The sequence below is a fragment of the Mastigoproctus giganteus genome, chromosome 11 (assembly GCF_048544385.1).
Source record: "Mastigoproctus giganteus isolate SK-2022 chromosome 11, ASM4854438v1, whole genome shotgun sequence".
Taxonomy (NCBI): domain Eukaryota; kingdom Metazoa; phylum Arthropoda; class Arachnida; order Uropygi; family Thelyphonidae; genus Mastigoproctus; species Mastigoproctus giganteus.
In genome coordinates this window covers 8,788,548-8,815,457 of record NC_143585.1, presented here as the reverse complement: position 1 = coordinate 8,815,457, position 26,910 = coordinate 8,788,548, and the positions used below count along the sequence as shown (strand labels likewise).

General features: G+C 39.5%; 1 protein-coding gene across 1 annotated transcript in view; it reads left to right on the top strand.

Moving 5' to 3' along the window:
• LOC150077688 (alpha-tocopherol transfer protein-like) overlaps nucleotides 1–26,910 on the top strand; it is a 71,689-nt gene that overhangs the window by 10,954 nt on the left and 33,825 nt on the right. Inside the window, exons 3-4 of the mRNA XM_090385071.1 lie at nucleotides 5,662–5,829; nucleotides 22,272–22,508. Of these exons, the coding sequence (XP_090241197.1) occupies nucleotides 5,662–5,829; nucleotides 22,272–22,508 (405 nt within the window). The remainder of the gene's footprint in view (nucleotides 1–5,661; nucleotides 5,830–22,271; nucleotides 22,509–26,910) is intronic.

Genomic DNA, 26,910 nt, shown 5'->3' with positions numbered 1-26,910 from the left:
CGGTTCGCAAATGCTGACTTCCAGTGGGATCGCTGTTCACGCGACCTCCCGTTCAACATCCTCTACCGCATGACGAAGGCATTTCGGACCCTGCAATGCTATGTGATTCCGATTCGTCTTTGTGCCCCCTACACCTCCTGCAAGTTTGTCGCACTGGTAGTGAATCACCCTGTATATAAGAATCTTAAAAATATCTATTTATGTACATTTAGAACGTCTTTCCTAAGAAGTAAAGTTCTTGGGTAGTACATGATTTATGACCAAGTTTATATCACAAAGTGTTAAGATGTTAATACTTCTAAGACCGAAGAAAGAGAGATTTTCTCTTGTAAAATACATTCCCAGAATAATACTGCAGCGCAGTAAAATGGTTCAAGGTCTCCACTAATATACCAACATTGTCTTCATTCAGATCTGGAACCGTTCGAAACAGTACGTTCCTCAAGTTGCTGTACTGACATGAAAGTAATACATAACACCATGGTTCTTCCAAGCCACAGTGGCAATATGGGTTATCTTCCATCCCCAGTTCATAAAGTTTTCCTTTCACTGGAGCACGTCATTATTGCCACAAAGTGACAATTGCTTTGGAAAGAACCAAAGCGATTGTCAAAATAATTATCAAAAATTAACATTTTTGATAATTATTTTGGTTACCACTCCTTTTTTACTATTATCTCAACGCTCTTGTTAAGTGGCAACAAATTTATTCCATAATTGTTTTTTTTTTTATTTTTTAAATCATTAGTTGGATTTCTTTCAACGCCAAACACTAATATTATATTCCCTTTTTTAAGCCAATAAATCATAGCTTTGTAGATAAGTAAATGATCTAAAGGTAGAATGCCTGCTATCATTTGCAAGGCATTAGTTGACACTGTTCGAGGTATTCCGTATGTAGCAAGAATCACAGCCCTTTGAATAGACTATAGTTTATTTTGGGTTTTTATGTCACCGTCCTTGGCAATCCATACACTGGAAGCGTGTGAAATAATGCTAAGAAATGTGGTCTTGTCGTATAAGAGCTGCGTCCGATTTTTTTAAAGCCCAATATGCTCTTGAGATTCGGATGATGGAAATTGCGAAGTTTTTAATTTTTTCTTGAATATCTTTTAAGTGTGGAAAGAAACTCAATCCATCATTGAGTAATATTCCCAGATATTTTTCTTGGAAATTGTCCCACCAGAATTACGATTTCAAAGAAATGGCAATGAAGTCATATAATGAAGTCTATGACAAAAATCATAAATTTAGCCTTGTAGATAGGTATCTTGAGTTTATTAAATGTAGTCAAATTTTGAAGATCATTGAGAACAATTCTTGCTGTATACTCGAGCGTCCGGAAATACAGCTCCCTAGGCCAGCGGTGTAGGCTACAATGTTGCAGGATTCAAATTCATGAGGCAACCATTTATCATTAACAGAGTTTCAGAGGAGAGGTCCAAGTACTGATCCCTGTGGGAATCCTCTGGAGACTTGTTTACAATAAAAAGAGGGTTTCGCTCGAACAAGAATAGATCTGTTATTAAAATACGACTGATGACTTCACATTCATTTTGTTTACAACCTGCTAAACGAAGTGACCCTGAGGACGTTGCCCAACCAAATGCGGTCAAAAGCACCATCAAAGTCAATAAAGACCCGTAACTCATAAACTGTTGTAGGATTCGCAATGTGATTTATCATTGTGTTGACAGCATCCTCCGCAGGCAAGTGTTTTTAAAAACCAAACTGTTTTAGAGGACAGAGATTTTCAGGGCCCGAAGCAAATTCTGGAATCTCGGCGCAAGTAATCTTTCTTAAAGTTTACCCATGTTAGCAAGGAGGGAAATCGGCCAATATGCCCTTGGATGAATTGACAGTTTATTAGGCTTCTTCTGAATTTTTTTAAGAGAGCCAGTTTTCAAAAAAAAAAAGGGAATACGCATTTAGTTGTACATTTATTAAATGATATTGGAAGAATACCTGGATAAATTTCATAGAATTATGTAATCGCTTCATTCTCGAGCAACTCAATACCTGGGGGAATTTCTTTTTATTTAATTTTCTTATAGAAACATCTAATCCAACGCAAGTAAATAATTCCATACCATATGAACCAAAATATTCATAATTCTCACATCAAATTAATGCTTTTTCTGGTGTATCAAAACTAGACTCGTTATTTAAGAATAACTGGCCAGTAACTGCAGAAAAAGTGCTATGCCAGTCTTGAGTTTCAGCGTTATTAATTAAAACAGTATTATATGTTTCGTTACAATGTGCTTGTAACGAAACGTTACAATGTGCCTGTTATTAGATGTAGCAACTCTAAGCCAGGCGTAAACCATTTAGTTACATTTTTATCTAGGAGAAACTGTGAGAACTGGATCTTTCTATTTTATCTTCTACTATTATTTAACTGCATAAATGTATCTTTCTATTACCCGTATTTACCTTGGAACCACTATGGTAGTTGTTATTAAGTTTCAATTCAAACACTCGAATCCTCACCGCCTCCAAGGCCCACAAGCTATCTGCTGCAATAATATCCTTTCTCAGATGATGCTTGGCAATGAGGATTTTCTTATTCTCCCATTTCTTTTAGAATTTCAAGAAATTCAAGAAATACTTATGACTAAGGGTATATTGTATTTCCCCTTTCACTAACCTCTCAATTTGATAGTGAATCAAAATTTATTCACTATCAAACACATATATATACAGTATATATATATATATATACAGGGTTGTAAAATTAAAGTATCCCTATTTAGAGAGCTCTGGGGCGACTTCTAAGGCTCGTACTGAAGAGAAATTTGGACAACGGGTACGATAAAGAATGCGCTCGCCATTTATTGAAAAAAATAATAGTTACAAAATTTGTCACTGTATGACGCGTAACTGTCTTAGTTACGATTATGCAAATAACTTATCTACGTATTTGCATAATCGTAAGTTATTGCCACAGCGCCACTTTTCAGCTCTACTCTACTGTATAAAAGCAAAGCACTCTCTTCAAAATCATACAGTAGATGTTTGCCTGCACTACAGCAGCAATGCCAAAAACGTTGCAGGAAAAGGCGCTATTAGTGAAGTTGTGCTATCAGAACAGCAACGTTGCAGCTGCAGCTATCAGAGAATTCCGGCGTCATAAGCGTATAAGGCGTGAACCTCTGACTGTTTGTGTTGTCCGCAAAATGATTGCGAAATTTGAAGCCACAGGACATCTTGGTGTTCAACCAGGTAGAGGTCGAAAACGAGTGGATTCTCCACGTGTTGAAGATGCGGCAAAAATTATTGGAAAAATTGGCTATGGCTGTCATGCATTTATGAAGTCAATCTCCATGTGGAAGCGCAAGAGTGCCAGCTGTTTCTCCTGAAGTGGATATGCCGTATTCCACTGTAAGGCTACTAATGCGTCAGCTGTTGCGATACTATCCTTACAAGATGCACATGCTACAGCAGCTAAAGCATGGTGCTGATGCAGATATTCGTTTCACATACGCACTTCAGATTCCGGCGAGAATGACAGTGGATATCACTTGGCCATGGAACATCCTTTGGAGTGATGAAGCCCACTTCTGCTTAAATAGACAAGTGAATGCGCACAACTGTCACAACTGTCGTTTTCTGTTGCACAACTGGGCAACAGAAAACCCTCGAGTTATCCAAGGAGTCCCGTTGCATTCTTCAAAAGTGACAGTGTGGTATGGATTTACGGCCACGTTCATGATTTTTTTGAACAGGTAACATATTTTTGAACGAGTAACGCCGACTGGACCCCCGCACCTGTTCCTTCACTGGAACGCGATATTATAAAATATTCAGGATACCATATTCATGCAAGATGGTGCGCCACCTCACATCCACCGTTGTGTCCAAAGATTGTTAAGGCTTTACAGACGAACGGGTCATCAGCCGTTGTTTCCGAACATAGGCACCTCCGTAGCCAGGTGGGAAGGAGCAGCAGTGCGTAGCACACGCTTCTTAATTAGACCGGAGTACGAGCCCGTGACCACCAAATAAGGAGGATTCGGAAAGATCAAGGGAATGACCACCGCATAAAACCAGGGCAATATGGCCTTAGTTGCTAATGCTCCTAAAAACCAAATAACAAACAAACAAACAAACAACAACGTTTCCGGACATCTTGGCCACACCGATCAGCGGGCCTCACCCCATGTGACTTCATGTTGTGGAGTTTTTTGAAGAACCAGGTGTATCGGGATGGATGCCAAACTCTGGCAGATCTGAAGGACAGTATTAGACGTCATGTGCTGACTATTCCAGTTGACATGTTACGTTCTGCTTTAGAACGGCCAGAGGAGTTCGCAAGATGGATAGAATACAAGAAACAGCACCGTATTCAGTAATCACGAGTTTGAACCCCGGCCACTCAAGGCACGTGTACTTATGCACCCGCGCGCCTGAGTTCCTGTTTATGGATGACAACGCCACACCACATCGCACTGCAGCTGTTGATATGCTTTTGGAAACTGAGGACACTGTTCATATGGATTGGCCTGCCCATTCTCTCGATGTAAATCCCATCGAGCACATATGGGACGTTCTGGGGAGACGCCTAGCGGCACGTCCACACCCACCAGAAAATGTTCACCAGCTAAAGATGGTGCTGGCAGAGGAATGGACGATGTTACCCCAAGAACTTATCCACAACGTTTTTCTAAGTATGGATAGGCGGTGCAAAGCTTACATCGACATTAGGGGTGGCCATATCTCCTACTGAGGACCATCTCTTCCCTTTGTTCCATCTGTGGCAGTGATGCATCTGTATCATGGCTGCAAGTGCTATTTTGCCATTTTTGGATAAAGTCTCTCTGTACCGTTTTGTATCCGTTGTTGTGTCGGTGTCGTTTCCTTTATCGTTTCTGTACCTCACGAGGTTCCTTTGATATGCTTTTTCCATATACAGGCCACTCCTATGAGAAGCTTCAGATGAAAACCTGACTGGTCCTTAAATTTTGCACACCAGTGTATGAATCGCTGTGTGATTACTTTCATCTGAGCCTTCTGTGCACGAGATTTATTGCTGGCAGCACCCTTCTAGCGAAAGTAATCACTGGAACTTATGAAGCATCTGATATCCTTAGTAAAATCAACTTCGATGACCCTTTAAGATATGTCAAGAATCTTACGCTGTTTCGCCTTGACATCGATACCAGTGACTTTACGAAGTTCAGTCTACTGAACTGAATCAGCAAATGACTCTCTCATCGACTTTTTTGACAACTGCCAATCACTGAACTGCATCCCCAAGTTTGCCTCTTCTCTTGAACTGCAAAGTGACTAGCTCTCATCTAATTGTTGTGGTTTATTATTTGTTTTATAATTTTCTATTCTCTAATTAATTTATTTATTATTTGTTTTACCGGTAACTTAACTTAATGCAATCCTCTTTTGTAAATGATTCTAATGTTTGAATCTATATCAATGTTTATCTTACTGTTGAATTTACAATTATTGTTATCAACTGTGTTGATTGTTCTGCCCTCAGTTACACCCTTCAAGGTTACCTGTTCTCTTTTTTGTTATTAATAAAAATTAAAATTAAAATAAAATATCCTATCAAATTTTATTTTTGCACTGCTATTATGAAAAAATGCAACATTGCGTACGAGCATTGTCTGCGTTACTGATTTCTTACTTTCTCTTTCTCAGGTGTACCTCTTCCGCGTGTCAAACCAAAGGATGGCACGAAGGTTACGTACAGGTCCCACGCTGTTCAAGTTCTTACTGATGCAGATTTGAAGAAAGCAGCGGAGGAACTAAACGAGGATCCCGACACTAGGGACTCGTGTATACAACAGCTCAAAGAAATGCTACTCCGTAAGTTGAATTTAGCTTCCACAAAATGATATTTTGTTAATCTTAAGTTTAACTCTGCACCAGCTGTGGCTTGCAATGAAAACTCACTAAAATCAACGAGTTGAAAGATATAAACATAGAGGAGAAATTCTAAGAGAGCACTCTTAAAAACTTCGGATCGAAATATAGATTTTAAAATCAATGTCTGCGTCGATTACTACTAGATAACAGATATCCTTTGTAAATTACTTGTTATAATGACTAATCGTCGTTATTGTCTTTATTATGTAAAGCCCCTAAGCATTGTCGCTGTGTTGGGTATTGAATCAGTCCTCAATGAAAAACTTTATTTCTAATTCTATTCTCTGATTGCAATAAAGATAATAATAACGTGTTTATGCCAAGAGAGATCAGAAAAGAGGATAATTCCTGTGATATATATGATCTTGTCTAGATTTCTGAGTGCAATCGAAGATAAGCGTGGAAACTTCTTTTTTGAGATCTGTTTTAGAACGATTGAAATAGCTCATTTATCTTCACCCTATTGGATAATTACGTATAAATCGGTATTAAAGGAATTCCCGTGCTTTGCGCAAATCAGGGTGTCTCAAACTGGAAGTTACAATGCAACGTGCTATCAGCAGCAAAATTAAGGTAGGATTTCCAGTCAGTGGAAGAAGTTCTTTAATATTCAGAAAAAAGAGTGGGAGAAAGAACTGAACCTTGGAGAACACCAGCATTACTGGAGAAGGTAGAAGAGTGAAAGACAATTACCATCACCCGCATAACAAAAGGCATAATCACCATCAGTGAGCACTCAGAGAGAAAAGTGGATACTCAATTCCAAAAAAAAAAAAGTGGGCAATCCATAAAACGAACTCTTTTCCAGAAAACCTTTAATCCAAACGCAATCAAACACCGCCGAAATGGCATGAGAAACTGTTTTTGACCAAACTTCTCCATTCAGTTTTTCCTGAAATAGATAACCTTAGCTAGTATGTCACCAATGGATCAACACAGATAAAATCCAAATTGGCGATTATTGAAACGATTCCCCGGGGGTTCTGGTTTCCCGTAATGGAGATCAGACGCTCCCTAGATTGCTGTTTACAGCTTCTAATTTGGTCCGTGTAAGTGTTCCTTGCTTCTTTGTAGCGTTTTCGGAGTACTTCGACTTTCGCCGTCGTCCAGGAGCGCCTGGTCTGCTGAAAGACCTTTCTTCTGGTTTGTGCTTCTTTCCGGGGTCGCTGCGTTTCTAGGTTCCACCAGGGCACAGCCCCAAGGGTTGGATTTTTATTTTTAACAGCAATGTCGCTTGTGTGCGTTATGATCTCTGTTATATTTTTCTTTGGAGGTGATCTGGATCTTCGAGGCGGTGAAGCTCCCTCTGTCTCTGTTGTCTGCTGGTTTCTAAGGTATTTTGGAAGATTTCCCAATTTGCTTTGGAAATGGCATATCTGTGAGTGGTTTGTCTAGCTGCAGGTACCCTAGTCAGTTGTGGGGGGTGGAATAAATGAATTATATTTATATATTTTATTTTATATTTATAATTATTATTTATTATTGTTTATTATTATTTATTTTATTTGTTCCCTTATATGAGTTGTTGTCCACCTTATTTTAATTTCCCCACTTACACATCTGACTTTACTTTACAGGAGAATTCCAAATTCGAGGGAACTTCTTAATTATTTATAATTCCCTTCGGACAGGATGTGTGTTCAAGAATGACAAACAACACACACATTAATATATAACATAACATTTTATTTACACTTAGATACACAATATAAAAATTATCAACTCTCAAGCACATTATTATTTCTCAAATTTGCCTATGTATTATCAGTTATATATGACAATTAAATACGGAGGTTTTACTCTAAACAAGGTTATCCACTTCAATACAACTCAATCAATATCATTACGTAAACTTATTTTAGTTTCTTCTTTCTCCACACATGAACAATAATTACTTAAGAGGTTTAGTTCACACTCTTTCTCTTATGTAAATCTTATTCTTACCTTATCAATTGATTTAGGAATTTCACTCTTAATTTTTAATTTAATTAGTGCCCATTTTGTCTTGGGGAATATAACTTCACAACTTTCTTTAATCAAGACAGATAATACATTTGACATCAATTTCTGGACTAATGCTGGTCCCAAGGGTTAGCTACATTCATAAGGCTATTTCTTTCTCTGTATTTCTCTACCCTTCCCTTCCAAAATATATCATACCTATATGTTAGACAATAACTAATAACAAATATCAAATTTCTCTCCTTTGCCTTTCTACATATGTCTAATTATACATTAAGCAAAACTCAAAACTATCATCTGACTTATCTCTATATTTATGTATATATTTATATTTTTGTATATCCTTCCTTTAACATCTTTCTAAACATTATACTAATCTGATATTAGAGTTCCAACAGTCCTTTATTTGTGAGGGAGAATACTATATATATCTAGTCACTTACTTAATTTTTAAGAATCGGATCTCTCCGTTTTGGGGCCTTCAGCTCCTTGTCTGGGAATGGCATCATCGTTTACCAACTGCATTCATCTCAGAACTTCAAGTTTCTCCATGGCTGTAGTCTACGTCTGGATAGGGCATCATTGTGTCTTTTAGGAATTTATGGGCTCGTCTTCGATACTGCTACTTAACCTTCGGTTCAGATATTCTGGCGGACTCGGGATTACAACTTTACCTTCTCAGTTCACTTATATGCGCCTTGCCTTTATCACTGCCTTCAGATGATGGACTAGGGTTATTTCTCTTCGTACACTACTTATTTTCACGCTGACCACTTTCACTACCTTCCTATAACGGACAGGTTATTTCTCCATACACTTCAGTCATTTGCATACGGGCTACTACCCTTGCCTTTAGACGACGGACAGGCTTGTTCTCCTTACACTTCATTCATGTGCATACGGGCCACTACCCTTGCCTTCCGACGACGGACTGACTTATTTGCATACGGGCCACTACCCTTGCCTTCCGATAACGGACTACTCGACTGTTCTCTTCTATTATGAAACTCCACTGACTTTTCTTAACTTACTGACTGCACTTAACTTACTGACTGCACTTAACTTATCTAACCCTTCACTACTCCATCTTACCTTGTCAGATCTTTCCTAACTGGCTGACAGGACAGGACTTATCTAATCCCACACAACTTATTACTCAATTTTCCCACTAACACTGTCAAAACTCACGTCTGTCTTTCCTAACTCATCTCCACAAACCACTAACAAAAGCCCAACTCTGTGTTCTTTTTAACCCATTTTCACAAAACACTAACAAAAACTCAACTCAGTAACTTTTAACTCATTCTTTCACTAACACCGTCGAAAACTCAACTCTAAGTTTTTACTAACCCATTTCCACAAACACCAACGAAATCTCAACTGTGTGTGTCTCCTTTCTCTCCCCATTCACTCACTTTTGTCATCTTAATCACGTACCGCCTCCTTATGTCGGGCCTGCCGTTTTTTCTCAGATTTTACCCAATCTTCTCATTTTGTCTTATTTTCATCATTTCCTATTCGTCCTTTAAAATTTCGCAAGCTGTATATCCAGAGCTCATTTTAATAAATTTCCAAATTTTTCCCAGGCAATCCGCTGCTTTGAAGTTCGCTGTCACCTTCGCCACCCCTCGTTAAACTTAGCAGATTTATTTTACATTGCTCTAACAACCTTGCCATCGCCGACAGTCAGACGCAAATAGATTGCTAGCCGGAGTAATTTGACCCGTATTTACTACCTGGCCGACAAAGGGATGTCCCACAATGTTCAGACTACTGCCCTTTCCATAGTTATACGCAACTGCTCGCCAATTGTCGCTGTCACCATTCCCGTTGTTATTGTTTGTTCTTTGCCACGGTGGGAACTGAAATGTATCTCTAATTGCTAATAGCTTGCGGCTCCCTTCTCTAATTCAACCTTGTCTAATTTTTAATTCCTTGTGAGTGACCTAGAATAATATTTGTGACTGAAAATGTTTACTGTCCTATTTTGCTATTTCCTAACCTTTATTTTAAATAAAGCTCACTCATTTCTAAAATATTAACATGTAAGATTTTACATCTTACACAGTGATCTGTTGAGTTGGAACATAATGGCTCGATGATCGGACGTCCAACTGGTCCGTCCAAGGCCTCTTGGACGGACCAGTCGGTAATATTATTAACGGTGTTCCTGGAAGCCAAGGATACATATATGGTGGCCTACCACAGTGCATTACTGAATGTGGGCAAATTGTTTGGTTGGTTTAACTCTGTCAACGTTCAATTTGCAAGGAGCACATCCAATCTAGTACCACTTCTGGTGCCATGTCTGTCTGGCGTGTCGCTATGCCACATTGATGACCGGCAGTTCACGTCTGCGCCGACTATAATTTTAGCGTCTGGGAAAGGTATCAGCAGCCAGTTGGAGGTATCTTGTGGCGAAGGTGATGACTTCGCCCGGGTGACAGTAAAGAGCATAAAATGCCCCCAGCGCTGTGGTGAGGTGAGCACATGCAGCCCAAGCTGTGCAAAGTTGTGTGATTTTGGTCATGGTAATATCCGGATTTCTGACCGCGACTGAGGGCCATGGGATGTCGTTCTCGAATTATGCTATCTTGTAGGTCAGGGGGTATCCACTGACTAACTTCATGTGCGAGTATGGCTCTTGTATTTTCATGACGTCTATATTCTCCTCTTCAGCCTTGATATGGATCTGATCCGCTACCACCCTGGCCCTCAGTGCATTGATCTGCAGAAATTTTACCTCTGTAGTGTTGTATCCTTTAAGGAGCGTCCCCATAATCCAACCTGGATTGGAACGAGCTCTTAACTTTCAGATAGGTGGAGCACTTATTATCCCTGATTGATTGGTTCGGCTCACCTTCAGACACTTGCAGTTGGCGCAGATTGGGTCAGAACTCTGGTTTGGGAAATCCCCGTAAGTGTGGCTTTTTGCCGAATAGTGGCCGCATGTGCCGTCAATCTGGGTGCAGGTGTGGGTTGTATGCCCGTATTTATAACACTTGAAGCATTTGGCTGCAGCCACATGTTCACGGAAACGGTAGCTGCCCCAATTTACATATACTCTGTTCTGGGTGTTTAATACTTTCCATGCTGCGGGCGCAAGTTCAATTATCAGGTTTTGTTGAGTGCCGTCCTTGGACTTGGTTGAACATTTTGGTGTCAACAGTTCGTCCATTCTGTGGTCCCGCAGAGCAGACATCAGGTTTCTTTGATAGATTTCCTCTGTCAGTTGGTCCGGGGTCAGGTCTTTACCAGGTCATATATGACTATTGAGGGCCCTTTTCTTTCAGGTGTAATCGCTTTGAGCCCCAGCTCAATGATTTTTTTTTTTTTTTTTTGCGCTTCCTCACTTGTTTCTATCTCTATCAGGACTCAGACATTTCTAGTTTTCCTGATCGACTTTATTCTGGTTGTATTGATTTCCTCTTTTACGTTGGTCATGATTTGCATCTTTAGTTGTTCACGTCTTTGATTTTCCTCAATGGTTGTTAGTCGCAGTACCACCAGGTGTGGTTGTTTTGGCAAGGTATTTTTCTTTGTAGCAGACATGCTGCTTTTTATTTTTGATTCACTGGCTGGCGTCCTTAGCGCTTGTGCATAAGATGGGGTGTGTTGTTGCATTTTATTTGCCCCAACGTCTAGGTAAGCCTCCAGTTTCACAGCAGTTGTTTCATATTTTAGGTTTGTCTAGTATAGAATTGTCTCCATCTATGTACAGAGGGAAAGAATCTGTCCATAACACTGGTGGTTTCCCGGTTGTTGGAGTCTTTCATGAAATCCACAAGGGTAGTATGCAGGATTTGAGTTTTTCAAACACTGTGACCTTTGGCCAGGAGGGGTCCAAGGGGGAAGGGGTTTCGGATTGTTTTGTCTCCACAGTGAAATCAATTTGTGGGATGGAATCCTCCCGGGTGTCCTTTAGCTGAGCAGTCTGGCTTCGTGTTTCTCTGTCAGGTTTGAGCGTGACCAGTTTCTTCCACTTCTCTATCGAGGGTAGTACAGTCCTCATCTCATTCATCATGACACCAACATTGCATGTTGGTGTCACGAAGAATACAAAACTCAAAAGAAAATACCGTACGTAAAATTGATTTATGAAATCAAATTGCAATCCTGCCAGAATTTTGTCCCTACATCTGGGAATAATAATCCTTGGGATGTCATTTATAAAATTGCTAAAAATAAAATGATCCTGAGTGACATTTTTAACTCCATTACCTCCAACAGTATGGAAACTCTTACATTAACAGACTGCTTACAGACTCCATACGGAGTCTACTGAGGGCGTTCTCCAACCATAAAGTATCAAAAGCACCCTCAAAATCGAAAAGATCGCCATAACGTATTTGGAAGTGGAGCCATCAATAAGGTGGTGCAGTTCTAATAAGGCGTCTTCGCATCCAAGCCGTTACCTAAAACTGTATTGAAGAGAAGATGTGGAGCTTGTAGCTCCCTGCAGTGTGGTAATTTTATTAGATTAGTCCCTCTAACACTTTTCCCAGGTGAGAGAGCAAGACTATGGGGCGGTAGAATCTGCCATTGTCTAGTGGCTTACCAGGTTTATGTAAAATCTTAAGAATGGCGTGTTTCCATGGTTTGGGAAATGTTTCAGTATTTAAGCAGTTGTTGAACTTTGGGCCTTAGGTCATAAAAATGTTTGATAAATATATTATCAATCAGGTCATTACCAGGACATTTTGTTTGACTGAATTTTATTCAGGATTGAAGCCAGTTCCTCTGCAGTGAATAGACTCGTTTCTTCTAAAGGAAGGTATTTTTGATTTAAATCTCGAATAGATAGATGGTATGAAGTGTCAATAGTGAGATCATCATTAGGCAGCAGTTGGTCCAAGATGGCATTTATGTAATCTGTTAATGTAAGAGTTCAAATCACTGCTCTCTTCAGCTTTATAAACTTGTTAGAAACTGCTTTGCTGATCGTCATCACTAATAGCACAAAGATTCACAGATCTGTCTCCCGTGGCTGCCCCCAAGGATCAATTTTGTTACCCTTGATTTGTAACCTAGTTCTTCATGATTAGCTGCTTAGGACGACTGAATTTCAAAATGTGCAACAACTTGCGCATGCAGATGACATTATCATTTTAGTGTATGGAAACTCAAGATCTGAATTAGAACTCTATGCCAATAAAGTACTCTTTGAACTATCGTCCTGGTCCGCTAAGAACAAACTGAATTTATACCCAACCAAGTCGAAGATCATGATTTTTAAACACAAATTAGACTAGGCAGACCAACAGTTGTAAACCTTGACAAGAAATCACTTCCACTTGTCTAAAGCACCAAATTTTTAGGAGTCATCATCGACGACCGCTTTTCCTTTACTGCACATATTCAACACCTGTCCGCCAAAGTTAAGAGTTTTACCAGAATGCTGCTCCAATTTACCAGACAAGACTGGGGATTTAATACTAAAACCCTACATCTATTTTATAATGCTGCCATAATCCTAATTACAACCTGTGCTGCCAGCCTTTGGTTTAGACGTACTGCACTTAAAACTGTACAAACTAAGTTCAGTGACCGGGGTTCAAGCACGTGACTGCTGAATACAGTGCTGTTTCTTGTATTCTGTCTATCTTGTGAGCTCCTCTGACCGTTTGGTCGTCCCGGAGTATAAACAGAAAATTTATTTATTTTATCAACCAATCAACATTGTTTTCTCCTTAGCCTACTTCACGTTTGCTGAACAGTATCAACTCCAGCTCTACAGACTCTGTTGTGGGCACCATCCACTTGACCTGCATGTTGTGTTTAGAGGGCTTTACTTTTACATCCGCAAAGGCATTTCTACGGAATTTCAGGGAATCATTGTTAACCCTCAGGCTGATCCCAAAACCGAACGAACCCGATGCTGGAATTTGTTAGTGAACACCTGGCAGAATAGATGGAAGTCTACCGAAAAAGAGCTATTACCAAAAAATTCGTTCCCGACGTAACTGCACTACTTTCGTCATCCACCAGAAAATTGTTTTCACCCTCACTGTTTACCTCCTACATACTAACTGGACATAGTTTTCTTAAGGCAAAACTTTACCAATTCAGATTTTATAATATAATCTCCTGTCGACGACTCTTCTCACGTCCTTTTTGAATGCTCCAGTTACGATTCCAACAGTTTCAAACTTGTCTCCTAGATGTGAGAAGATACTCATACCTGTCAACAATTTCCAGACCGTTCAAACCTTCTGCAGTGTTGCTTTTAATCGCAGGAAGACTTTCAATGCCTATGTTAATGTAAGCAATCTAACTGAAAACACTTCATAAATTAAAATACAACATGTTGCCCCGTTTGTCGTCCTGATGATGATGCCCAGTACAAAACTTTGCTGATTTTCAAGAACACACGAAGGTTTTAAATGATGCTGCATTTTTCTGGTTCATTCTTTATCAAGTCTCTCCACAACTCAATCATTCCCCTGCACAGTGACACCGTCATCAACCAGTGACTTCTGATACCCCTCCAGATTAACAGAATTATATCTAGAACTTGTTCCTGCTGATCTTGCTCATGCGTGACATTACTACTTCTTTTTTAATTGTACATCTTTTCTGTTTGTGCACTACTTTGGGTAGCACTGCATAAAGAGGTGGGCAAAAACATAGATAAAGATTTTATTTTGTTTTATTTTATTTAGTTATTTCTTTATTTTCTGTTTTATTTTATTTCTTTTGAATGACTCCAAAGTTTCTTTGGATATTCGGTGAGTGACTGTTGAGGTTGGCCATGGTATATGCGTAGTTGTGGCCTACCTCCCCGTGGTGTAGACGGACACTGGGCAGGTTTTCCAGGTAATCGCCTGTCTGGTGACAAAACGGCCAGAAACAACTAAACAACTAAACAACACAACAACACACACAACTGCACGAACATAATATTACACACATTTCTGTAATCATCACAGTGTATAAAGGCGGAGTTGAACTTTCGTGCAGGTGCCGTTCCTACATAAGATACTATACATGTCTACATGCATGTTTGTGGCAAAGGATAAGAGTCGGGTTCGGTTGATTTTCAGCACTTCCCTGGGTTTCTTGGTTCATTTGAGCGTAGTAGGAGCCTAAGTGGAATGGAGTCGAAGGCCTTGCACCAGATGCAGACGGGAGGGGGGATCAAATTGGCGGCCCGCAACGGGTTTTTGTGGCGCGAGCCACAAAAAAACCCACTGCTGTCTACTGCTAGTCTGCGTGGGTAGCACAGTAGTGACGCCACCGTCCTCCTCACACCGGATGGGAAAGGACCGGGTTCAAATTCCGTCGATGACACGAGGAACTTTAGTGGACCTTTTTTCACTCCTTGTCTCAGCTAGTCGGTCTGAGGCGTATATAGCAAGGTTCCCCCCCCTTTATTTTTTGTTTTGTATGCAAAAAAAAAAATAACCTCAGTATGCAAAACAGGCAAATAATAAACTAGGCATCAACCCTGATAAGTTCTGTGAGGACAAGCTCAACAGAAAGGAATGCCTCAAGAGCTGTTACCAACTATTGAACCTGTAATGATCACCTACACTTGGACTTTTTAACTGCTGCAGTTTTTCTATTTATTTATTTTTTCTATTTTGTTTTAAATTCTGATGTCTATTGCTTTAAAATTTGTTCTATTTTAAGCGTACGTAAGTTCAATTATGTAAATATCTCGAGTCCAGCATGAATGTTCTCTTGTACACTGTACATGTGGTTCCTCGCACCTCAGTATGCAAATCTCTCCTGGCACACTGCCGTCCGGGGTGACCCACAGTTTCTTGTGGTGAATAAACGGATAATAATAATACTGTTCGAGTCGGTTTCATCGTAATGCGAGTGAACTAATATTTGTTTGGCCGTTTCTATTTAATGAAATCAGTACGCAAACAGTTTTGTGTTGTGACTCTTATATACACGTGATTCCAACGTGATGTCGCTTTCCAAGCCACCCAGAAAAAGAAAGTTTGCTGATGAGGGGCGACAATTCCAAGAACGATGGGAATTGAATTACTTTTGCACAGAGGTAAAAGGTAAAATTGAGTGTATTATTTGTATTGAATCGATGATTGGCGTCAAAGAGTACAACATTAAAGGACACTAATATACAATTCACAAAGAAATATTTCCCAGCTTCGAGGGTAAATTAAGAGAAGGAAAACTAAAAGATATGAAGAACTCATTTCAAAGGCAGCAAAATGTAATTACAAAATTTAACGAAGGCAGTGAATCGGTAGTGAAAGCCAGCTATGATATCAGCTATTTACTGGCAAAATATTTCAAACCTTTCAGTGAAGGTCCCGTGGTTAAAGAATGTATGATAAAAGCGTCTGAAAACGTCTGTCTCGGAAATGTGAAAGTATTCCAAGAAATGTCGTTGTCAAGAAATACAGTGGTTGAAAGGATAACCGAAATAGCAGACAACTTGCGTGAACAACTGCAGGAAGCATCCGCAACGTTTCAATGTTTTTCAATTGCACTTGACGAAAGTAACAATATTCAAGACGTGGCGCAAGTTTCACTGCTTCTTCCAGCCTCCGATGACAATTTGAAAGTAAGTGAACAGTTTTTGGAAATGATTTCCATCCATGGAACTACTACTGGGGAAGACATTTGTGACGCCGTGGAGCATTCTGGAGAAATACCAGCTTCCTCTCAAGAGACTCGTGGCTGTGACCACCGATGGCGCTTCAGCGATGAGAGGCAAAGTCAAAAAGATTTGTATCAACACTAGAAGCAAAACTGAAGGCCGGGTCACCGGACGAACAAAAATTGCAATCTTTCCACTGCATTATTCATCAGCGGGTACTGTGTTCGAAAATACTGAAAATGGAATATGTGCTCGGGACTGTGGCCAAAACTGTGAACTTCATCCGCTCCAGAGGACTCAATCAGTTTGCTCTCCTTCTTAAGGTCTTGGAAAGTGAATTTGAAGGACTACCGTGTTGTTGTTGTTTGTTATTTGGTTTTTAGGAGTATTAGCAACTAAGGCCATATTGCTCCGGGGATATGCGGTGGTCATTCCCTGACCTTTCCGCATCCTCCGTATTTGGTAGTCACGGGCTCGAATCCTGGTCTAATCAAGAAGCGTGTGCTACGCACTGCTGTTTCTGCCCACCTGGCTACGGAGGCGCCAAGGACTGTTGTACTAAACAGAGGTTCGTTGGTTGCCTTGCCACAACGTACTAAAGAGTTTTTTTTTTTTTTTTTTACTTTTAGAAGAAATAAAACTGTTCCTAGAAATGAAAGGTCAGGATGTATCGCTTCAGACTTGGGCACAAGAGTTGGACTTCCTAGTAGATATTACAGGTCACTTAAATTTCAAACTACAAAGGTAAGACAGTCGATTTTTCCTTTGTAGTTTGAATAACCTACATGCACAATGCACTGGGTAATTTTCAAAAAGAGTTGATTGTGTGAAAAAATCAATTAAAAGAGTGTACTCTGACTTACTGTTCTATGTGTGAAGAGTTAAAAAATTAGAGTCAAAGTTATACCTTTTCAAAATATTGTGACAGAATAGAAAAGATTAAAGACGAATTTCATAGGCGCTTTAAAGATTTCAAGGAGCATCAAGAAGATTTTTCTCTTTTCACGGGTCCATTTCCTTTTAATGTCGAGAGATCTCCCATTTCCATACAAATGGAAGTAATTGATCTGCAGAATGACTCAATTTTAAAAGGGAAATACAGAGAAATTGGGATCCCAAAAATCTACTCCTATTTAGGGGAGAAATACCCAGAGATAAGCAGGTTTGCCAGGCAAATTCTATGTTACTTTGGCAGCACATATTTATGTGAACAATTGTTTCGCCTATGAAGGCTAACTAAACAGATCAAGGCTAACCGACGCCAATCTTTCTTCTATAACGAAGATTGTGTCTTCTCAATCTTTGGCTCCCTATCTGGGTGCAAGCAAACGGAGTCAAATGTCTATCAAAAAAGGCTGAGATTACCTAATTTCGTGTATATTCCCTCATTAAAATATTGTCTTATCTGGAATAAATTTGCTTTTCATTATTCGTTATGTTGTTTATTCAGACTTTTATTTCCTTTCGATTAGTTATTAGTGCATTCTCAGCTATGTGTATCAATCAGCAACAAGCAACAACTGAGCAATTAAAATCGTATTTAGGCTTAGGAATGGCAAGGTTTGTAGGTCGTGTGCGGCCCGCGTGAGGTACATTAATACGGGAAATGGCCCGCTGCCCAAATCAGATTAATACCCCTGATGTAGGCCGTGTACTAGTTTCGGTGCTTCTTGTAGGCTTTCCCTATGACTCTGGCGTCGACTGTTCGACTGACCCTTCGACTGTTCGACCATGATGTGCTGGCTCTCCAGGTGATGCGCGGTTAGTACAGAGGTATCGTCACCGTCGTCCCCACCCACACCGGATGGAAAAGGCTTAGGTTCAAACCTGTCGATTACGCGAGGAAATTTAGTGGGTTTTTTTTCACTCTGTGGCTGAGTTAATCGGTCTCAGGCGTAGATCGCAAGGTTTATTTCCCAGAAAGTAGGTGTTTATGTCCAGAAAAACAGGCAAATCGATCAGAGAACACACGAAATTTGCAGACATAATACATACACTGCCCTACGATTAATGTCCGGACTACCGCCCCCCCATGGATGGTGAAACAGGTCCTATGCGTGCAACACGTCACAGAACCTGCTATAAATATGCACACTGGGCTTCGAATAGACAATTGGAAAAGTGGGCATGCAAGATGACACGTTCAAGAATTAATAGAGTTCCAACGTGGAATGATAGTACGATGCCACATAGGCAAGCGTTCTGTACGAGACATTGCAGTCACTCTGAGGATCCCTAGGTCAAGGTTAGTGACGTCATACGCAAATGGCAGAGGAATGGAATGAATTTGCCAAAAAACCGCTTCGTAAACCCCAAAAACTAACAGAACGGGGCAAGAAAATTCTGCGAAGAACTGTATGCGCATAATTTGCCAATGTCTCAAGTCATACAAACCCTCTGTGAGAGTATTGGGACTAATATCAGCAGTAGTACAATATGAATGACCCTCCATGATATGGGTTACAATGGTCGTACAGCTGTTCACTAGCCATTGATCACCTCAACAAATACTAGACGCCGATTAACATGGTGTAAGGTCGCGAATCCTGGATTGTAGAGCAGTGGAAAACAGTCCTATGGACAGACGAGTCGAGGTTCGCACTTACCAACCTGATGGTGTAGCGAATGCCAGGGGAACAGTTCATTCCCACAATGAAGTTTCATGGAGGCAGTGTCGTGGTATGGGGCTGCATTTCATGGTTTTGCTTGGGCCCATTAGTCGTTATCGATAAAACCATGAATGCTCTGCAATACCAGGATAACCTGGACAATTATTCACTTCCAATATTATGGCAAAACTTCGGGGAAGGCCCATGCCTGTATTAGGAATGGGCCTTCACCGAGTAACTCGAGGGTTTTGTTCAGTGAAACAAGTAAACAATCCAGAAAACACATGTAACTTGTGGATTCGGTGTTTTTAGGTAACCATCATATGTTTTCAAACAAAAGTAATTTTGCAACACAGAATCAGAGTTCACATGAGTTCGATCAGCTTCTGGATTCTAACAGAGCTTTCGATAAAAAGAAAAAAAACATGACTCCTCCTACTCTTATCATTTGCCCCTCCCTGGCTCGAGTGGCCCTATTCGTATATTCAAGATAATAAAATTCTTCAATCCTCTCTAACTCTCGTTGGCACCCTTTCTTCTTCAGTCCTGTTATATCAGGATTGGCTTACCTATTAAAATGCTGGAATTAATTAATTTTTTTTTTTCTATTTTTATCTCTTTCCTTTTATACAGCCAATACGCTTGATCTTTTTCTCACAAACAACCCTTCTAAGTACAAGGTTGAAGTGAGAGGTCCTTTAGGCACTTCAGATCACAACTTGGTGATTGCCTCTTCTCCAATGGAACCTTTATCTCATGGCTATTCCCAACCTCGTATTGTTTGGCATTACAAGAATGCAAAATGGGATGACCTGCGAGACTTCTTTTCTTCTTTTCCTTGGTCTGATTACTGTTTCAAAACTTCTGATGTCAACGTGCTCAGATCGTGTCAGTGAAATTATTCTTGCAGGAATGGAATCCATTATCCCACACTCTAAAATCTCGTCCTTTATCTCAACCTTGGTTTTCCAATAAATGTGCTAACGCTGTCCAAGAGAAGAACGTTGCATATCGTAATTGGCTTGTTTCTAATTCTTCAGTTTCATTTTCTGCCTACACCAAAGCTCGCAACAATTGTAAAGCAGTTATTCATCAGTCCAAACTAGAGTTTGAACAGGCTAAGAGTAGAAAACTTGCTTCTTGCCCTAATGGTAGCCAAGCATTCTGGTCTCTTGCCAAAGCTATTGGCCGCAACTTTTGCCCATCTCTGCTTCCACCTCTGTCCAAACCAGATGGTTCTGTTGTCACTTCAGCCAAGGATAAAGCTGACCTGCTAGCATCCCATTTTTCTTCCAGCTCATGTATTAATGATCTTGGTAAAACACCTCCCACCATTCCTAACACGCTCCATTCAATGCCTCCTGTGGTCTTCCGTCAAAAGGATATCATAAGGATTTTGATGAATCTTGATGCTAAGAAAGCTCCAGGTCCTGATGGTATTTCTCCACTTGTTCTCAAAACCTGTGCTCCTGAAATTACTCCTATTCTTTGCCGCCTTTTTTCACTTTCTTATTCCAAAGGTGTTTTTCCTTCTGCTTGGAAATTTGCTCATATCCAGCCAGTTCCTAAAAAGGGTGACAAATCCCTCCAGTGCAATTATCGTCCCATTGCAATTACTTCATCTTTTTCCAAAGTAATGGAGAAATCAATTAACCGCCAACTCTTAAACTACCTAGAAACCCTCCGTCTGATCAACGATCGCCAGTATGGATTCCGTCAGTGTCGATCCACTGGTGATATTCTGGCTTATGTTACCCATTTATGGACTAATTCAATGGAAAGGTTCGATGAAACACAAGTAGTTGCTCTTGACATCTCAAAGGCTTTTGTTCGTGTTTGGCATAAAGGTCTTCTAAACAAGCTTCCATCTTATGGTTTGCCAACTGTTTTTAGTAATTGGTTATCCAGTTTTCTCTCTGATCGCTCACTGAGGGTGATGGTAGATGGCTCTCTGTCTTCTAACTTCTCCACTAATGCCGGTGTCCCCCAAGGTTCAGTTCTTTCCCCCACTCTTTTCCTCTTGTATATCAATGACCTTCTTCCATTGACTGGAAATACTATCCATAGTTTTGCCGATGATAGCACATAGCATTCAACTTTCCATTTTGAGAAACCTTGTCCAGCTCAATCAGCTTCAAGTTCTCGAAAATCTGCTGCCAATTCCTTAAATGCCGATCTTCAGGTAATTCTGCAGTGGGGCAAAGACAACTTAGTTGATTTCAACCCTTCTAAAACTCAATCTTGTCTTATATCTCGCAAAAAGGATTCTTCTGCTCCTATGCTTATCTTTAGTGACACTCCGATTTCTAGGCAAAATGATATATCTCTTTTGGAGATTACCCTGACTTCTAATCTCTCTTGGCACAAGCACATTACAAATATTGCTTCCTCTGCATCTAAAAAACTTGGTTTTCTCTTTCGCTCTCGGCGTTTCTTTTCTCCCAAACAGCTGCTCACTCTGTATAAATCGCAAATCCGCCCTGCCATGGAATATTGTTCCCACATCTGGGGTGGTGCCCCAAAACCTCTCTCAGGCTTCTTGATTCCATTCAGAAGAGGGCAGTTAGGTTAATTAATGATTCTTCTTTAACTGAGTCTCTCCACTCGCTGTCTCATAGACGTACTGTTTCTGCTGCATGCCTTTTCTACAGATACTTCCAATGTCACTGTTCTTCTGAATTGGCTTCTATAATTCCCGCTCTCTCTCTTTCAAAACAGTCCGAACACGTGCCGCCACCAGCCAATATCCATTTACTGTCCAACTTCAAACCCACAGAACCAACTTTTCATCTTCCTCGTTTATTCATTCAACTGCCGTTTTCTGGAACAGCCTTCCTTCATACGTATTTCCTGAAAATTACAGTCTACAGAAGTTCAAGTCCAATATCAACAAATATCTTCTTTCGTCTTCTCAACCTCCAACCCAAGCACGGTACTAAGTACTATAGGTTATAATACCTCTCGTGTTTGGGGTTCTCATAAAAAAAAAAAAAAAAAAAAAAAAATTATTTATTTATCTTTTTTTATTTATTTGTTTATTTATTTATAATCTTCCATTTAGAGCACTCACTTAGACCACGCTGATAATTCTAGAGAAATGTTTATTCAAATAATAAAAAGCGACCGGCCTTTTTTTTCAATGTACGAGTATAAGTTCCATCGTTAGTTTCTTTCCTTTTCAATTTGTGTTCATTTCAGTTCATTGAAATGATTGTACGTGGATATTTTCCTTTCAGATGCAGATTTTTTTGCAAATACAGAGACCAAGTTCCTTATAAAGTTCCTTCGTGCCAAGAAGTTCAATGTGGCAAGGGCTTTTGCCGCCATTAGAAACCACTACAAGTGTATGGCTGAAGAACAGCAGTGGTTCATCATCAGGAACATCGACGAGTTCCCTCGGTCGGTGTGGAATAATTTCACAATTCTGTCCAATCGAGGTCCACAGGGAGAATCCATCCAGATTTCGAAATATGGTAAGTATGAAATGAAATGAAAGTGCTGTGGATGGAAGAAAGTGTACATTCCAACTGCAAAATAATTATGATATGCTTTCCTGTAAACTTCTCTGACTCTTCACCTCTGATTTTCTATTTTTTTTTTTTTTTTTCAGTACTCTAAGATAGGATCTTCTAACTTATGGCAAAATAAGAGAGTGCGATGCCTATATCTTTTTAAAACTCAATTTAAATAAAAGTCATTTTCTCCTTTTTCAATCGCCCTTGCGGGCAGCACAGTGGTTATAATCATGGTCCTCCTACACCCGTGCGAAAGACCTGAGTCTGAATCTCGTAAATGGAGCAAGGACGTTTTGTTTTATTTATTTTTCTTTTTTTTTTTTTTTCTTTTTTCACAATGTGGGTGGTTGGTTTCTGGAGAGTGTCGCATGTCTTTATTTATTATTTTTTTTTTATTATAACATTGCTATAGAACATCGTAATTTCTTTAGCTCTGATTATCATGGCCTAGAATTTAACATTGAAAATTAAATTAGGTAAATCAAAAGAAAGAGCAATTTCATCAACTGGAATGTATTTATATCGCTTCTTGCTGGTTTAACTACAACAAAATACACTTCTTAAATTAAAAAAAAAAAAAATGGTTCAACAAATTGAAAGCAAATAAGGGTCAAACTAATTAACGGATTTTCTTACTTAAGAAAGACATAAAGAACAGAATAAGAATTGGTTATGGTAAGTATTTATCTTCATCTTCTATAGCATACGCCGCTGCTATAAAAGCAAAGCTTAAAACATCCTGGAATCACTGGCCAATTGTAATTAGAGATGAAAAACATATTATTTTTATATATGAAAGACTTTATGAAGTTTTTCGCAGTTTTCTTTATTTATTAAAATATAACTTCTTGTATTTTAACTCTCGCTGCCCACACTAAAGAAAACATCACCTGGAAAACATACATTTCCATTTTCCATTTATTTGTACACACAGTTATTTACAAATTATATACAAAAACTTACAAAGAAGATATATATACAGTTTTATATTCATTAGCATTCTCATTATAAAATACTATATTATATATGAACACGTGTGTGTATGTGTGTGTGTCTTACCTGTATCGGGTGGCTCCTAGGCCTAAGCCGATCTCCACCTTGCACGTCTGTGTTGGTGCAGAAACTCTGCAAAGCTTTTTATCGCTTGCGTACGTCCACCTTGCCACCAGGGAGCAGCCAACACCTAGACAGCCGCTGCCCGTCCCCAGGCACAAGCAGCTAAGCCTGGGTCTACTGTCACCTTTAGTGCCTTGTGCACAAATCCCGCACCCACCGGAGATAGTGCAATACCGGTGGGTGCCAGCAATCCCGTCCCCAGGTAGCCCAAACCTGGAAACCAGCAACAAAAAAAAAAAAAAAAAAAAAGAGTAAGAATATCCAAGACTCAGCAGCAGATACAAGTCAATTTGGAAAACTCCAATAAATTTAGCGAATAAACTTATTTACATTTGTACAAGATAATATAATTTTAACTCTAAATCCTAGCAATACAATTAAATTTACATATCTTATAACAAGTCATTCTATTTATATTTAATGGGATACAAACATATATTAACTTCTCAGCTGTCAGATTTAAATTCGATTTTGGATTTGAGTTCTTAGTAAACTGATTACGCAAAGGTCTGGAAAGTCTCAAAGTTTGTTTTGTTCTCAACTAGTATTTTTACATTGTCCTCAGCTAGACCTGGAACCTGATTAAGTAGCAATACTCGATGGTCTGTATATTGCGGACAAAACAGTAAAACATGGATCCAGTCTTCCATTTGACCACAGGTGCAAAAAGGGTCCGGCTCCAATCCTCTGTCGAAAAGTTTGACCCTCAAAGATCCATGGCCTGTTAATAAATACGTCGTAAACATGCTTGGTGCAAACCATGAAACAGAAGGTTGAGTAGGAGTAAACTCAACATTTTCAATATACTTCTTTGTGACTTCACCATGCACAGACTCATTCCATCTACTTTGCCAAATACTAACCATTTCACTCCATATTCTTTTCCGTTCTGTCTTCAAGTTACTAACTGGGTCTGTTGTAATTCCCATAATAGATACCTGCAGTCCTTTCTTATGTTTATAAATGAAGCCACGATATACGATAAATAAATCTAAAGGCAGTTCTCCTCCAAGGATTTGGAGGGCATTGTTTGATACTGTACGAGGGGCATTATTTAGTGCCAGAAGCACTGTCCTTTGAATTGATAGTAGCTTATTTTTGATTTTCACCTTAACGATGTTCTGGTGCCAAATACCTGCTCCGTACGAAACTACAGGCAGAAATATTGCTTTATAATATAGTTTCATGGTCTTTTTATTCAGACCCCAGTCTCTTTTGGAGATTCTTATGACCGAAGCAGTAAAATTTCTAACTTTTTCTTTCAGTTTGGTGACATGAGGGAGAAAGGTTAATTTATCATCGAGGATTATGCCAAGATATTTGTTTTGAGGAACATAAGGTATCTGTAAACCATTCAGTTGAAATCTTGGTGGTCTTCCATAATTAAAGTGGTTTTTAAATGTCATGAAATTTGTTTTACTGGGAGATATCTTGAGCTTGTTGATTTCAGCCCATGCCACCAAATCATCTAAGATGGGTTGAATTTTGTCCTCTAATACCTTATGTGACCTTCCTTCTATGGCAATCACGAGATCATCGGCGTAGGCCACCTTTAGAGAATCCTCGTGTGCCACTGATCTAATACGGCATTCTGGAAAACATACACACAAATTTGAATTTTTTTTTAACAACATCATTCATAAACCTGTCATATTATTGCCACCCAAGAACTAAATATTATACGCCATGTGTATTATGTTCATAAATTGAGCGTGTTCCCTCTTCAATTTTTCTGGGCGATAAACAGAATTTCCGAAGTGAAAAAGCATCGTTATATATGCACGAGACTAATAAACTAAGCCCCGGATGAAAATAATCGATAAAAGTTGCTTGCATCATTGATGGGATTCAAACCCGGATCTTCTTCGCCCAATGTTGAGAGGACAGTGATTATACCATTGTGCTACCAGCGCGGATCGTCCATCACTAATTTAACATTATTTTGAAATCAAATGGAGTTCCAGCAATAGCAGTTCTCTTGATTATAATGCCCTATCTCATCCAAATTAATTAGCACACTGGATTGATGGACAAAGATTTGCACAGTTTCCATCTGAAACGCAAAACAGATCATTAAAAAACTGCTCGCCTTTATTTTTAAACATCGACATTAACTTTTCAGTTTCAATACTTTCAGCAAACCAATATATTAAGATTCTCATAAAGTATTATATCTATTAATATTAAGATATAAATAATATACACTTTACATAACCAACTAGAATTCAGAAATATTACTTCCGTCACTTTCCTTTACAGTTTATTCGAAAATAAATTATAGTACTAATTTAAATTAGTTCCTGCCACTTTGAGAAAATATACATCATGTTCTCTTATTTACGAATGTCAAACCTTTCAGATTAATTTTAAATTTTAAATTTCATTCGCTGTCAAGGTTCGTTTATTGTTTTAATAATATATATTTTATTATTTTCTAGGAAGGTCATATGATATAATTCAAGTTTTCAATTGCTAATAACGTTTTAATCTGCCTTCATAACCCGATTCGATGTCTAGAATTTTATTTAAACAACTTCGATGACATATTACTCATTCTCAGTGGACAGCACCGCCATCACCCAGATGGCTGTTTGAGGGCAATTTTGCCCTTCATCGGTGAATGGATGGGTACCCTGATGGTACACTGGTGTACAAATCTTAAGGACCAACACTATTTCTAAAAGTTACAACCACAAAATCTTTACTTAAGGTACTCTTTACTAATGAAAGTAGTTTCAATCTCAGCAGCGATTCTGGACGTCTGCTAATCTGGCCAGAGGTTGGCACACGGTATCTCCCCGCAAATATCCCTGAAAGGGATCGATATGGTGTTCGAGGTGTTCTCGTCTGGGGAGGCGTTATCTTCGATGGACGTACACAACTCCATAACTGGAAGGCGGTACTGTAACCGATGCACGCTCTTGCAATCTTTCTGCATATGCGTCTGTTCCGGGGTGCCATTGGCCCCAACTTCGTGTTTATGGATGATAACGCCACACCCCATCGCACTGCAGCTGTTGATATGCTTTTGGAAAGTGAGGACACTGTTCGTATGGATTGGCCTGCCCTTTCCGCGATCTAAATCCCATCGAACACATATGGGACGCTCTGGGGAGACGCCTAACGGCGCATCTACACCCACCAGAAAATGTTCACCAGCTGAAGATGGCGCTGAAAGAGGAATGGACGATATTACCGCACGAACTTATCAACATTGTTCTAAGCATGGACAGTCGGTGCAAGC